The following is a 16520-nucleotide window of genomic DNA, read 5'->3' as shown; positions in this document are numbered from 1 at the left end:
ACGATGTAGTCATCATTTTGAGTTGAGCTGGTTATGGGTAAATTCATTTAAAACAAATCTATATAATTGTGTTTTTAGTATGAGTATTTCCTTATATGTATTTATCATTTCCACTGTATAGTATTTTGCACAGCAATTTTAAAGTCACTATTTACAGCGCGAAAATGTACATTTTTATTACAGCGAAAACATTGAAATGTCTAAAATAACAAGAAAAACAGTTGAATTTCTCAAACATATATGACTATTTATGTCTGTTCCAAGTTAAGGCGCTAGGTGGGAGTAGGATACTAAAGTAAAACACAGAGATGTGAGGAAGGATTTAGCCTTTATATAGCAACCAAGCACCTGTTACTGAGACACCTGCTACTGAATAACAGACAACAATAAAAATACATGCATTTAGAGGCTGATCATAGTTTTTACGGTGTTGATTGGAGCATCATAGATGGATTAAAGTCTCCAATAAAAGCCCAGAAATTGCCGGAAATGTGACAGTTCGGCTTTCAGAATAAAAGTCCCTAAATTAAAAAGTAATTTAGCAAAATTGCTAAAGCAGGACTTCGGAATATAAGAAAAGTTACGTTATGGTACAAGTGTAAAAATTATTAACCATGCAAGAGTAGAATCACAGAATCATAGAAAACAGAAAGTATGTGAATAAAGTTATATCTACAATATAAATGCATAGTTGCATAGTAAATTCTCACAGCATAGAAATGTCGAGACAGGTTTAAATAATAAAAAAGGGAAGATAATTGCGGATTCGTTGTTAATTCTACTGGAATTCTAATTTTTAAAAAATTGTTTTATTTTGAAATCTGATACCGGAAGCTATGGCAGCGCTTAACTTGGCGGTGTTTACTGACGGGGGCCGCCGCTCTCTCCTTCCTCCCGTCCTCACCTCTTACTCACTCTGCTGGTAACAAAGACGAGACAACAACAAGGGGGTGATGGGCGCTCAGACAACAAGCCTGTCAGAGCAACAATAATGAACTAAACCGCTCTGTTTTTAATGGATACATTTTTTTAACAGCCTTTTTAACGACTGTTTTATTTTGTTGTTTTTTTTTCACCTCGAGACTAGCTAAGTTTAAAGTACACTAATGTGGCTGCGTCTCGGACCGGTTCCAAAGCTAAACTAAAATATGCTGGACTGCCAACAGTAGAGCCGAATGACTGCAGAAAATCATCCAGACATGTGTGGATATCACTGGTGAGTTTATGCCAATGTAATTTATGTTTTTTTATGAGATTAGTTCGTGATTAGTTGTTTAGCAGGTGCAGTTTGGTTGAGTCTGTGGGCACCTGTTATACCCTCATGGAAATGTAATACCAAACCCCTGAAATACATGTAAAAAGATTTATTTTTTGCCAGCTTATAGTGACATTAATATACTCAAAGGTAATTTCTATACTGAAAAATAATTATTAAAATCATAAATTATTGAAAATAGCACATACTAATCTGTATATTAAGCGCTGCAGGCAAGCTGTTTTTAATCTGTTTCTGTCTAGCTTTACACATTTTGTATGTATTACATTTTGTTATATAAATTTAAGGTGTTTTTAAATCAGAATATTATATTAGACATTGTTTTAAACCATCTTTGGCAGCCTCATGATGTCTTAAAGTTGTGATTTCCTTATAGCCCATTATAATGAGACATTAACAACACATTTGGACTGCCCTAAATATGAATCTGATGGGTTGATCTTATTATACCACAACTGAAAGCAACCCTTCCTCTCCTCTACATTCCCACAACAAGCGCATGAGCGTGTGTTTTCCTTCCTGACACACCTTTTCGGTTGCGCCTTCCTGGCCAACGTGGAGCTCCCACACATCGCATGTATCACAGTGGTTGATGCCGATCGGGCCGAGTCGCTCTCTTAAAGCCCCCCTACCCATTTTCTTTCCACAGTAACCCATTAGTCTCCAGAGCAGATGGTGCACTGTACGCACACACAGAGCACCGTGTTAATGGACGCCCTCTTTAAGCACTTTAGGATTGTTCTCGGGCTCGTCTGATTTAAGGGATTGCACCAATATCTTACATGTATTGGATTTTCCAGGACAAATACACTTACTGGGATGAAAGACTGCCCCACTGACCCAGCCTGGGTGTGTGTAAGGTCCAGTAGACCGGAGGATGCAGCTATTGAACTAACCAGGTCAATAAAGCAAAGGGAGACAAAAGAGGGGAAGTCTTTCGGGGGCTGTGTGAAAGAAAGTGAGAGGGAAATGTAACCTTTCGTGTCTGTCTCATATGATCTCCGCTGTCTAGGTGCGTGCTTTGTGAGCAAACACACCCACTTCTGGGAGTTTTATGTGTCATTGTGGATAGTGGTAATAACCAGAGGGCCAAAACTGAAACCTTGGAGGATGTACTTAACACTCACACACACCTGCAGTGTTGTTTTCCCTGATGTCTAAGAGTTGTTTTTATTTCTAAAAATACTCGTCTGAGAGAAAATGCATGAACTATAAAAGGAAAATGTTGTTTTATTTATCCTGTTTATCAGCCCAGAAGATGTTTCTGTCAGGTTGAAACACGAAACTCTGTGTGTCTCTTTGTAACAAGCGTTGACGTACGGCCTGTCCAAACCAGTCTGACTAGCTGGTGCAGCTTTTTGGCAGCTACCGGTTTTGTGATATTGACCCTAGTGGATGTTACATTCACATCAGATGAATAGGCTCTAATCTTTCACAGAATATAGACCACACTTTGAGTGATTTAGCATCACTTTTCTGTCACGATGAGGGAGTTATGAGACATAGACTGAAAATAAATCAAACCAACAGGGTTAGATTGTCTGACTTTTATTGGACCTTTGCTGCTTTCAGGCTCAACACCTCTAGTTTGAAACACAGACCTCCTATTTGTAGGCCCTGAGCCCGAGCTGAGATTATTTTACATAGCTTCTACTTTGAGCTGAGTAGCACTCCCTGGAATGAGTTTGCTGATATTCATTTGTAAAATTGGTGGACTGGCCCTTTAAGAATCTGATGGAGAACATGTTTATAATGATACGCTGCTGTTTCAAATGTATGTCCCAGTATACTAGTAATTAATCAATAGAGGTAAATAGCAGAAAAAAAGTCTTCAAATCATTCAGATTGTTGTAATCTTCACCACTCTTGACATATTTTCCGTCTGTACCTGCAGACAAGCCCACGTGGACGCGAATTTGCTTAAAATAATCCTTAAATGAGCAGTGTAGTGAAGTCTTGTCGTGGAGCTCTGCTCTCTTTTCCGCACGAGTCAAAGGATGACTAACCCTTGTCTGGTCTGGTCTGGCATTGCATCAGCTGTTGCTCACACACATTAAGAAAAACCATATGTTGAGAAGAATCTGCAGCGTGGCCATTTGGTCACCCAGAATGGAAAGTGGATTTATTTTCACCGCGTTTCTTTTTATAGACGCTTTTCAATCTCAGCGGCGCTTCCATCGACTGCTTCAGCCCGAATGACTGGAGCGCTTTGAGCGTGGAAATTTCTCAGGGTCAGACTTTTAAAGGGCTGAATGAGTGGGGATTCACTGCGAGCATGAACGGGTGAACATACAGCCCAGGGCGACGCTGTTGTGTGCGTAGCATTGTCCGATTTGAATCCCTCACGTGATCTTGTCATTAAGCGATCAATTTCAAACTCTTATATTAAATCTTTTTAGGGCACTTGTATTCTTGCAGCGCTGAGACGGTTCAACCTGTCAGAGCAGGAGTGAAACAGGCTGGAGCGATAATTGATGCACACTTCTATAGAAAGTGTAGTTAACTATTAATCATCGCATGGAACTTACGACCCTAAACACCAACTTGTTGCATAAGTGTTCGAGCTGTACTTGCACCGATCAGCCGTACCATTATGACCAGGATATATTAGTATAAGTTGACGTTAGATTATTAAAATGGCCAAATGTAGATAGCATCAAAAGTGGTCCAAGGAAGGAAAAGTGGTGAACCTGTGACGGGGTCATGCGCGGCTCTGACCCCTGCCCCCTGCTGAAAGTGCCTACAATGGAAACATGAGGGGACTGAAAACAGGAAGCTCAGCAGCATATCTCATCGTCATCCTTGATCTGATGCTGCTGACACATTCCAGCTGTTAAAACTGTAAAGGAATAAACAGGATCACACTTTTGACCTCATAATAACAGCTGAAGAATTTTTGCATAGGTGTGACTTAACTTAATGCCCTGTAACCAGAGCTCATAGTGCAGCAAAGACACAACAGTAGCTAATACAGCTGATTTCATATTCTTTATTGCTTTATGTGTGAGAATTGGTATTCAGAAAAAAGGAGTGGGCTCCTCACAGTGCAAGGTTCATTTTCATCTGGGGCCTTCCAGTGAGGGGATTTGTAGCTCAGAGCTCAAAGTCTGACTCAAGATTAAACTGTAACGGAAGTATGTAATTACGTTTATTTCATGGTTGTAAATGTTTCTTTTGGCAGCAGACTGGCTTCATGCTTTTTTTTTTTTTTCACTCTTTCTCTTAACTCACCAGGTGATGACTGACCTCAAAGCCTGACCTCTGACTGGCCACCATGTCCGTCCAGGAGCGGCCCACGTCTCCTTCCCCCCTCAAAACTGAGGTCAAGCAAAGACCAGAGATCCCCCCGAAACCCTCGCCGCAAGCCAGCTCCCAGTCTCCGGGAGATGGAGGCGGCAGCTCGGTCCGGCATGGCGGGAAGGTCAAAAGGATTGTGAGCAAGTTTAGCAAACAGGAGTCCAGTGAACTGGGGGAGCAACTCACCAACGGCACCGCAGAACCGAAGCCAATTAAAAGGTTGAAAAGGCCGCCGACGATAAAGCCCAAACCGGCACGCGACAAGCTTCCGCTCCAGATAGGCGCCGAGCAGGCCCCGCCGCTGCCTAAGAAGAGGAGCCGGACGCTGCAGAAACAGGACAGCGTGGGAGGAGTGAAGGGGGACAGCATCGGTGTGGAAGGAGGTCGATCAGGTAAAGTGGGTGTCAGACTTTCGTTCAGGATGGTCGAAGCATCCCGACACCTCAGAGTAACGTGATATTAGTCCTGTAGAAACAGCAGATTATCGGTTTGAAGTGTGTGTCATGTGATTTCCTGAAACCTGTACCTGCAATTAAAATGACTCATTCCAACATTGAGCCAGCAAGGCAAAGATCAGATTATATAACACTGAACAGTTTTATATTTTCACGTAGTGTTTAAACGTGATTGTCAGCGTTCGTATCCTCTGACGGCGTCGCACACAGCCTGCAGCCCCGGCAGAGTTAGGACCAGTTTCACAGACTGCTCCATAACTGAGCGTAGATTTAGATCAAAGGTCAAGCTCATTTATTAAACTGAAATAGTCTGAAATGGGACTCTTGTCATTTTATGGTAAAACGTGTGTGTGCGCATTTAACACATGAGTGTGTGTCGACACCGATTAGGCTGCAAGTTAAATCGGCGAACTTTAAAACAGATCAGTGTTATTTTCCAACAGTCATACGACGTTAGTCAGCCGGTCGCCCGTGTGTGTTCACGCTCCTGAGAATGCAGGGAGAAACTCCTGCCGCGTTTGCTTGCAGTAGGAAAACACATCTCTTTAAAGTCATCAATTAAACATCCCAATGAATCAGTGGCTCATTGACGTCCACATTTATTTGCTGCGTCACGATGATCAACTTCGTCCTGACTCAACAGAACAGGAACCAGAAAACTCTGATTTCAATGGCCCTTTGAATCGACAGAGAGATTAGTTCCCTCCCTGTTACACTAACTAACTATCACTTCCCTTGTTTTGGTTCCCAGTTCTGCGTGAGTACAGTACACCTATTATGTTTAAAAACATATCATTAGAGAAACTACGGTTGCAATTCATGGTTACTTTTAACTATCGGTTAATCGGACAGTTTTATTATTTTATTTTGTGATTTAGACTATAAAATGTCATAAATATTACAAATGTCTTCTTTTACTATCAAAAAACGTGTCAAACTGATATGTGTGTTTAGATTATGTAACAGCTTTAGACACAATAAGGATATTATTTTAGAAACTATGAAAGTTTCTGAATGTGTAATTTTATCAAATAAAATACTGTAATTCTCTAAAAGAATCAATGCTTTAAAAGCTTAATATGATTTAAAATTGTATGTAGCCAAATTTTAACAAGACTTAAGAGCTCGATGAGATATGGTAGTGCATTGAGTAAAATGCTGAGATCAGCTTTTTGCTCACAAATACCGCTGCTAACTTACTGATGTTTAGCACGTCAGCGTTGACCATGTGCTGCATCTTGGTTTGGCTTGTCAGCAGGCTGGCGTTTTCTAGTCAAGATTAATGGGAATTAACGGTGTGAAATGTGAAGATTAAACATTAAATTTAAAACAATCCATCTAATAGTAGCTGAGAACCACTACTACCCAGCTCCTCTCAGTAGAGGCAGGCGGACGTGGTTCAAAAACTTCTCATGTGATTACTGACTGACCTCTTTAACCTTCATCCTAATTCCCCGCTCTCTTTCCTCCACCACTTCCATTTCCTTTGGTCAATATTGGATTTGTGCTCCAAACTTTCCATAAATATTTGAAGACGCCACTCGCGAACGTGCTGCGTGTTGCAAACCGATGAACTGCTGACTGGTCAGTACAGCTTGAGCCATGTGGAGCTGTATGAGAGGAGCAAATGGAAAAACAAATCAAAGTGAATAACGTTATTTCAAGGTTCAAGGTGCTTTATTTGACCATTTGTGCATAAACCAACAGTCCAGGCACATTGGAATTCTTGTACAGGGCTCACAGAGTCAACAGTTTAGTTAAAAAGAGAAGTATAAATATAGAAATCACTATACAACAAAAAATCTAAATACAAAATAACATTTGGGGATGCACATGGAGGAAACAAGCGGATGGTAAACAGTTCATTCAGCCCCGTTAGCTTAGCATTTTAGCCCGAGTGTCAATATGTTGAAGTTTACAGTAACTTACCTTCTTCCTGTTTTATAAACCCGTTAAAACAATCTCTGTGGTTCATCTTTTTGATGCAGAACCGGATGGAAGGGAGGTGGAGGTTCAGCCGATGGGAGGGGGTGAAGCGGGGGCGGAGCACAGCCCCGACCCTCCTCTCGGCCCGTGCTGCGAGCCGAGCTGCAGCTGCGTGTGCCACCTCCAGCGGCCTGGCATGAAACTAATATGGGTGCCGGTGGACGCAGAGGGTGGTGAGCAGGAGGGTGGAGGTGGAGAGGAGTATGAGTCTGACGTGGAAGAGCAGAGGGAGGAGGACGAGGAGGAGGACGAGGAGCAGGAGGAGGAGGAGGAGGTGGAGGAGGAGGAAGAGGAGGTGGAGGAGGAGGAGGAGGAGGAGCAAGGAGAGGAAGGGGACAGTGAAGCAGGAGACGAGGTGGACAGCGTTTCTGACTTAGAGACGTTGAAACAAGATAAAACTAAGTTCCATCATTCGTTGGATGTTTTGATGGCTGATGGTCACAGGAGGCGTTCAGACCCGGGACCCCACAGTGTCCTCAACTCACTTGCCGTCACTCGTTCTCACTCTCCTCCTGTTCCTCCAAAACGTACTCTGATTCCCTCCGTCCACAAACCCCCCCAGAATGAAGAGGAAAATATTTACGAGCTCACACTTCCAGTGTTTAACCCTAAAACAAAGGAACTGGATGTTCCTCAGATCAAAGTGCGCAAACCGGCCCGCCGATCTAGACCACCCCACAGCACCTCGGACCCCACATCTGAATTTCTGAACACCACAGAACCCCTCACCAGCCCCGACGACGTTCCGCCTGCCATCCCGCCCAGGGTGCCCTTGACTCAGGACGGCCGCAGCCTCACACCGGTGCACCGGGGCGGCGTTGCTCTTCCACAGCCCACACTGGAGGAGTGGCGCTCTCTGAGGCCTTCCTCCCCCGGCAGCAGCTCCACTGCCAGCGGGCTGAGCCCTCAGCGGGCCATCACTCCACCCAGCCCCCTCCAGCCTCTAAGAGCCCCACCTCCACCACCAAAGACCGATCCCAGGAGGCTCAGCAGCGCCTCGGTGCAGTCCCTCACAATGAAAAAAGGTTTGTACTGAGCAAACAGTGTTATCTGAGGCGGCGATGAAAAATGAATATTATTACCGTTGCTCAGTAACCAAGAGCAATGACATCATTTTCTTTTTTACTAGGAGAAGAGACGGGAGGGAATGAGGAGGAGAAAGAGGAGGGAGTCGAAGAATTGTGAGTTTTCACTTTTAAAAGTTTGACAATATTCAGTATTTTTTCAACAAATCACATTCAGTTCAATAGATTCACTGACATTCCTCTGAGACCTGAGAATGCCAGCTGTGGTCTAAAATTATCTTAAAACACATGAGCAGGTGATGTGGTTGCTGTAAGTGACACTGTTACCAAATATGCTGGTCAACCAGTGACACTTTCACTTGTTTGATGGCATAAATACTTACATACCAAATCTGTATTAGTCTACAGCTGACGATAGTTCTTAAAGGGTGCACAGTTTAGTCCTGTTTAAATAAGATGTTCAGTTGGAACAATCTGAGTGCCCCAGACAGAATATAAGATAAGATAAGACGTGTTTATTAATCCCACGTATGGGAGATTTCCTTGTCACAGTTACATGGAATTTGGCAAAAATATATATATATATATATATATATATAGAAAACAGTGGCAACTTCGACAGGGAAAAAGTTGCCAATAAAAACACAAATACAAAATTTTTGAAAAATATATACAAAAAATAACAATACTCTGAATAAATATAGGGAGAAAAAACTAGAAATATAAAGACATTCTGTATATACAGTGTGGTGGTGGAATAAACTTTACAAATAAATAGTTGCTGAAACTTTGAAGAAAAAAACTATGCGTTGGTGAGGTAGTGGTTCGTGCAGAAAGGCAGATTAATTTGTGCAAAAAAGTACAGTATATATAAATTTGCTAATATTAGGAAAATATGAAATTTCACCTGCCTTATCCTTTAGTCAGCACTTTATTCAAGCGAGGGATGCACTGAAAAATTTCGGCCGAAAAACCGAAAATGAACTTTTGGGCCATTTTCGGCCAAAAATTGCTGCGGGTTGTTGCTTGCATCATCACAACATCCTGTTTCGGCCGTGTTGCTTCGGCGATAAATTTTCGGCCGAAAATGGCCCGAAAGTGCATTTTTCGGTGCATGCCTAATTCTAGCACGAACACATCATTAACTGTGCCGTTAACAGTTTTGATTATTACAGTTTCTCCTCTATCCGTACCTCCTGTTTCAGTGTCCTGGCCAGGGGGGACTCGCTCAGGAGGGAGATTTCGTTCATCTTCGAGTCACGGCTAAAGGATGGTAAGAAATAAAACTAAGATAAATCAAGCAAATTAAAGTAGCATATTGATGGTTTTAACAGGATACGCTATCAGCTGTTACCATTTGATCACTGTCACAATGAGCCATATGTGATACTTTATCTACGTCCTTGTTATGCAAAAGTAGTTACACAGAAGTGACTGCAGATAAACTCTTGATTAAACAACAATTACAGGTAATAAAGGTGTCTCATGTGCACTGATTCATGAATACTTTTGACTTGTTTCCCCTCAGAGCCTCTGTACCAGACGTACCGCGACACCGTCATCATAAAGGAGATCCGTCGCCAGACAGTTTGCCGCAACATCAGTAAAACCAGCGCAGACTACGCTATGGACTGGACCGCCCGTCGCACCGGGACCGGGGCCGCGACTGGTAACGGAGCGCCCAAGGCCGGCCAAGCGCCCCCACCGGCCCAGAGCACCCTGTGGCAGGAACTCCCCACTGTGCGGGAAAGTGGAGTGCTGGAGGAGCTCACACCCGAACAGTGCAAGTACCAGGAGGTGAGCGGTTTAAAGCGGGGGGAAGGAAGGGGAGGAGGAGGGGCGGGCTAATGTGCAAAACAGAGTTTCCATAAAGAAAAATCAATAAGGCTGAGAGGAGACACGGGAGATGCAGGATCGAGTTTTGAATCTTAAAGCAATAACGTGGCTGCCTCACTATATAACTCACTGCTGTAACAGAATATTGATTCTATATGGAGTTCATGAAAGCTTTCACAGTCATACAAAGTGTTTTTTGTTCTTAGTAGCAGCTTTTTTAAATCATACAGATGCTTGTTCTGGATAAAATACCAAATCACCATCGTCAATGTCAGTGCCACGCCAGGTAGAGAGAAAACACAGCTCTGTTTCATCGATTTTTTTATATTTTGGAGCTTTGTTTGGTGAAAACCAGTGTGGTATATAATGGGTTACATGTTAAACAGTCATTCTTAATGTTGATCACTTGTCCTTCTGTTAATCTTTCACCCTTTTAGTTATGAATCATGTCTTCATTTCTTAATAAATCAATAAATAAATTACCTTCTTCCTGACAGAGCATGTTTGAAGTTCTGACGTCGGAGGCCTCTTATCTGCGATCTCTGCACGTCCTGACCGAACACTTCATGAACAACCGAGATCTGGAGGAAACGCTCATCATCAGAGACAAGAAACCCCTCTTCTCCAACGTCCTGAGGGTCCGCGAGGTCAGCGAGAGGTGAGTGGGGGCACGAGGAAGGACGAAGGGAGATAAAGGAAAAGGGAAATTGGGAGGAGACATGATTTATGACTTGACCCGCCACAAGAGATAGATTGGAACTGACAAAGATTTCACTGCAACCGCTGTCTAATGCCACAGGTTCTTGAAAGACCTGGAGGACTGCATATTCAAGGACGTGGTCTTCCCCGACATCTGCGACATCATCCACTACCACGCCCAGCACAACTTCCCCGCCTACATCGACTACGTCCGCAACCAGATCTACCAGGAAAAGGCCTACACTACGCTCATGTAAGAAACAATCTCGTCTGGACGAAAGCAAACATGAGAGAGGACTGTAAGGAATGCAGTCCGGCTGGATCCCGACTGTGTCTACTCAAGCATAAACAACTAATAGCGTGCTTTGCTGTGTGTCTGCAGGAAGAACAACGCGCAGTTCGCCGCAGTCATCGCTCGCCTTCAAGAATCGCCTCAGTGCCAGCGGCTGCCCTTCGTGTCCTTCTTGCTGCTGCCGTTTCAGCGGATCACGCGCATCAAGATGCTCATTGAGGTGCTTCCAGTCACGTCCCGACGTAAAAGCTTTGCTGCGTTTGACAATAAATACAACCAGGAGGGGACTAGCTTAGCATAAAGACTGTAGGCGGAGGAAGACAAGTGAATTTCATGTATCAGCATGATTGGTCTGGGTCCTACCCTTTGACAAGCCCAGACTTCCTATGTTACTGTTGCTAAGCTAGATGATTAATATTAATAATGTTGGGGTTTATTACTGTACTAAAACATTACAACAACCTGTAATAAATGCAGACAAGGCAAGACGGTTAACAACCATGCTAACAATGGAAGATATAGAAAAAAGTAGCAGTCTTTTCAAGTGTTTTCAGTTTTTACTTCACAATTCATTTCAGTGCTAACTGAACTGCTCTACAGTTTTTCCAATGTTTTTCTATGGAAATTGACCCCCACATGGCTTTTGTAAATCTAACCTTGCAACAGTAAGTAAGTAAGCATGGGCCTGATAAAGGGCTGGAGCCCTATGGTTGGTGGTCAGTGGACCAATCTGAAGGCTTGTACGCAATCCAAATCCACAAAGACTTTTCTAAATCAAAACAAACACTGCCTTCCTGCATAGAAAAACAGTCTGCCCATTGCTTCAGAAGCAAACCACTCACATTAATGAGGGAGCTTCACAGAATTCATGGCCAGGCCAAGAGTGGTGTCAGTCTTTTTGTGCCTAATAACGTAACCATCGACACATGACTGCGCACTGGCATTTATTTCAGTGTGTGCGCTTTCAGTCACAAATACACTAGTTTGCTTCTCAGAGGTCAGCGTCCTAATAGCTTATGCGACCTTTAAATATTTCCCTTAAGCGTCTAACAAAGTGCCACAGTACGTTGTGTATGAGCGACCCCTCTCTCTCTCTCTCTCTTCCTTCCACACGCCACTGAAAGGCAGCAGTCTGAGTCCATCACGGTGTTCGGCTGCGTGGAATGTCCTCATTCCAGTGGAACCGTCTCCACTTCAGCTCCTCTCCGCCTTTTGACCTATAGGCAAACACTCAGACACACCTGGCCTCGACCTTTCGCGACCTCTTAAGCGTTTAGATGGAAAGATAGATCCTGATGCTGTTTGTCTGTGGCAGAAATAGAAAGTTGTTGTTTGTCGTTTTTTTCAGAACATCCTGAGGAGAACAAAGGAGGGGACGAAAGAGGAGGAGACGGCGTCCAAGGCTCTGGCTTCTGTGTCGAAGGTGAATGTCTCCTCACACTCTTCGTCGCCCTGCTTGCAAAGACGAGGAATTAGACTCTCAAGTGCTTCGCATGCCTCTGGAAATTAGTTGTCAGCTATTGTCTGAATGAAGGATTTCCTATTGAATGACAGTGAGTCATAGCTGCCGTAGCGGGCAGAGTGAGATAGAGTTGGAGAGTCAAAGGACCGAAACTGATACTCCTACTGAGACACTATCAGCTCTATATAATCGTTTTTAATACAAAGAATCTCTTGACTGATTTCATATTTTCTTTTTTCACAGATCATTTCCGAGTGCAACACACAGGTGGGAAAGATGAAGCAGGTGGAGGAGTTGATTCACATCTCTCAAAATCTGGAGTTCGACAAGCTCAGGGTGAGAGCAGCACACGGTTATTACACGTGCGCGGTTTTGTCCAGGTTGTATTTCAGTTACAGAGGTTTATTTTCCTTCTCCATCTGTCCCCGTGGTCAGGCCTTCCCGATCATCTCCCAGAATCGATACCTGGAGAAGAAGGGGGAGCTCCAAGAAATGTCCAAAGGCGCAACTCTCTTTAACATGAGGGCCAAGTTCGTTCCTGTCCACCTCTTCCTGTTCAACGACCTGCTCATCATCGCCACCAAGAAGGGGTGAGGCAGAACTGGCTGATTTATAGAAGACGCATGCAGACATTGACCACGTTTACATGGTCTTTAGTATCCCGATTTTGATCGGGTTTTTGAAGTATCCCGATTTCGTGTTTGTCCATGTAAACACCATATCCCGAATTCAGAAATCGGGATATGCTCATTTCCCGATTTCAAGAAACCCGGCTTTGCTACCTGGAGTACTCCGATAGAAGCCGGGATACTGGAGCATGTATACACCTTATCCCGATTTCTGACGGCTGCCCACTGTCTGCACAGGCGCGAGTGACGCCAAGCGACGCACTAGATATACAAACAACATGGCGGCAACGAGAACTTCTCACTTTTGGAGCGACGAAGAGACAGAATTTTCCCTTAAAGTAATGAAAGAACTAAACATAACGACGTGTTTAGATGGCAGAAAACACCGACATGCTGATGTATTCAAATCTGTTGCGGAAAAGCTACGTGACGCTGGTTTTCCACCTCGCTCCGTTGAACAAGTTAGGTCGCGTTGGAAAACATTGAAAAAGACGTAAAACACGCATGCGCAGATAGGATGCAGTGATCGGAAAACGGGATACTGTTATTTATCATGTATACGGGGATATGAATAACTGGGTTTCTCTGTGTTCCATGTAAACACCATATCCCGAATATGCTCAAAGCCGGGATAAGCCTCAAAATCGGGATACTAAAGACCATGTAAACGCAGTCATTACGAGCATCTGTCTTTATATGACGATATTGATAAACTCCAGACAAATTCGTTTTTTTACAAGGAACGGCAGTGCCAAACGCCGTCTTTAACACGTTATAGTCATTCATTAGCCAGTGGAAGTTTGGTAACATGCCACTGATACTTCTTTATGGGGAGTGTCTCAGCTGACAGGTGAATAATACCTTTGCCAGCAATTTGATAGCTGTGCAGTCAGTCAGAGCAACAGATTTTGTGACGTATGCTTCTCGGCAAATGCCTTAAATGCTCTTCATTCCTGTAACCTGTTTTGTTGTCACGGTTACTCTACTCTCCATCTCCACGTAAAGCCCACCCAAATGATCTGACTGGCCCAGCCCAGTGGATCCAGTCATTCATACTTGGCCTTTTAAAAGCTTAATGCCCTGGTGGTCTACATGGCTAGTAAACCTCACTCAAGCAGCTGCTTTAAGGTTATTCTTTATGCCGAGGATATTTGCCTGGCAGCTTAGACATATGTATATTATGGGTAATCATTAACCTCAGTTTATTATTTTTTATAGAGACTGCTGCCAAAGTTTCTCCAGCCGTGTCTTCAGGAAAGCTGTCATAACACCAGTAAAACAAACAAGGCCACAAAAGAAAGCATGACTCTGTAAATGTGTGTCATCAGTAGTAATATGACTCTAGACTTCCTCAAGTGTATCAGGAAGTGGCACTAAAAGTGTTTTATGCATCCCAGATGAGACTTGGGTACTTGTACTTCCCGTCACGCCTGAGTTGAGATTCCTTTTGAGTCTGAATTTGCGTTTTAATTCATGCGCTTCGTCTGCAACAGCGGGGAGCGCTTCGTGGTGACCGACTACGCCCACCGCTCCCTGGTGCAGGCGGCGGACGAGGGCGGGAGCAGCGGCGGCCCCTACGAGAACTGTTTCACCCTCACCCTGCTGGAAAACCACCAGGGCCGCCTGATGGAGCGGCTCCTCAAAGCTCCCTCCAAGTGAGTAGCTGCTTCCGACTTTGTCGTAAAAAAAAAAATGAGGGCTCGCGCCGTCCTTTTGCTAACGCCAACCTCCGTCGACAGGTCAGACATGCACAGGTGGATGGCGGCTTTCCCAAACCCCACCAACCCAGACAGAGACGAAGACGAAGTGATTTATGAGGACTGGGGTGAGGAGAGAATATAAACGCATATGCACGCTAAAAAATAAAGAAATAAAGCGTTTCATTGAGTCTTACCGTTGTATATGCGTGTCAGATTGTCCTCAGGTGCAGTGTGTGGAGCAGTACACTGCCCAGCAGGCAGATGAGCTCTCCCTGGAGCCCACTGAGATCATCAACGTCATCCGTAAAACCAACGAAGGTGAGAACAAGCACAGATAGATCGTACCAAGTCGAGAAAGACGATCACATAAGGAGTTGCCAACATATCCGCTCCTCTAAGGAGTGATATGAATCTCTTTTTTCCTGTATCAGACCTTATCAGCGTTGCAGACTAAGATGCAACAAGATGAAACAAGTTTCCTTTATAAAAAAAAAAAAAATCTGACTTTGTATCACTGCCATGCTCCTTCCCTCGACTCTGCTTGTTCATAAACCCCGATCCTCTAAACTGCTTGAATCCTCAACCCTCCACTTTAGCAGTTTATTGATTTGTTTGAACTTTCTTGCATGAACGACACAGAAACCTCCAATCTTCCCTTGTTTGTCCTCCTCCTCCCCCCGTCCTCCCTTCTCTCCTCTTTTTTTTTTTATTTTGCCAGGGTGGTACGAAGGGAACCGCCTGTCCGACGGCCAGAAGGGCTGGTTCCCCATAGCGAACGTCATAGAGATCACCAACGAGCACGTCAGGAGAAGAAACCTCAGAGAGCGCTACAGGGTCATGCAGGCCGCCGCCGTGGTCGCAAACACCAAGGGCCGAGCGACGCAGTAGGGCTGGACCGTGGGGGGATGTCCTCATTGAACGAAGGGACAACACACGGAGACGTGGAGTCAGAGAGTGCACGGACTGTTCAGGGACTTTGAAGCTTGTCGGTTTCTAGTAACCAGGAAATGAAAGACAAAAGGAGAAGGGTGCCACCTTATTTATGTTACTGGAGCGCAGAACTTCACAACCGACAGCCGACACTGAAAGAAACTATGCGCGTGTTCACCTCTTCTTCCGAGCTCATCGTCAGTCTCCTCATGGACTGCCGGGAAACTGGCAAGTTGACGAGCCAGTCATTCTGATCGTTGCACGAGCGGACTGCACACATTGCAAGCATTCTACTAAGAAAAGAGTTGGGTGTTGCTGGAAACGCCTCCGCTGTCCCTGAACATTTAATCCTCTCATTCCTGCCACGCACAGCAACCTGTCATGTGCTGCTCGAGCAGCCGGAGCACAATGACAGAGATAACGTTTAACAGCAGTTGAGAAGTGCCTTTGATTGACCTACACGCTACACACTACAAGACTCTTATCACGATAAGCACAGAGCTTTTGATGTAAAAGTTGCCTGTTTGCTTCGCTGCAGTGTTTGTCTTCCAGTAGCTGTGCTGTTGTCTGGCGGCTTGTTAGTCTGCGTCAGTGGCCACGTTGGGAGTGAAACAGTAGCTCCCCCTGCAGCTTGTGTTCGGTGAAGACTGTGCATTATTTGTGGACGCGCTGTAAATGTACAGTAAGTTGTAAATTATGACAGGGAGCCTGTCCCGTTCAAAACAGTGGGTGTTCTTTTAATAAAACCCGGACATGTTTTTAGCCGCTGTAGGCGTCTGAGTATTTTTACTGAACATAGAAAAAAAAAAAAAAGGTTGTGAAAATGTTTTTGTTTTCTTATAAAGTGGGGGGGAAAAAAAACACTCTTGGAAAAATAAGGTGTCTGAGGTGTATTTAACTCCATGCCATTCACAGTAGTGTTTTTCAGAGTAA

General features: G+C 44.2%; 1 protein-coding gene across 1 annotated transcript; it reads left to right on the top strand.

Annotated features, from left to right (window-relative positions):
- Positions 1-928: 928 nt before the first annotated feature.
- arhgef15b (Rho guanine nucleotide exchange factor 15b) lies at positions 929-16343 on the top strand. Its single transcript, XM_084548244.1, has 16 exons — positions 929-1216; positions 4511-4965; positions 7017-8039; positions 8144-8195; positions 9245-9312; positions 9568-9836; positions 10373-10533; positions 10675-10827; positions 10957-11086; positions 12215-12289; positions 12572-12664; positions 12764-12918; positions 14451-14612; positions 14697-14782; positions 14871-14975; positions 15376-16343. The coding sequence occupies exons 2-16, from the start codon at positions 4551-4553 to the stop codon at positions 15543-15545; spliced, it is 3117 nt and encodes a 1038-aa protein (XP_084404370.1). The 5' UTR covers positions 929-1216; positions 4511-4550; the 3' UTR covers positions 15546-16343.
- The last annotated feature ends 177 nt before the right edge of the window (positions 16344-16520 follow it).

Source organism: Chelon labrosus (genome assembly GCF_963514085.1).
Source record: "Chelon labrosus genome assembly, chromosome: 1".
NCBI lineage: Eukaryota > Metazoa > Chordata > Actinopteri > Mugiliformes > Mugilidae > Chelon > Chelon labrosus.
This window is presented reverse-complemented; position numbering and strand designations above follow the sequence as displayed.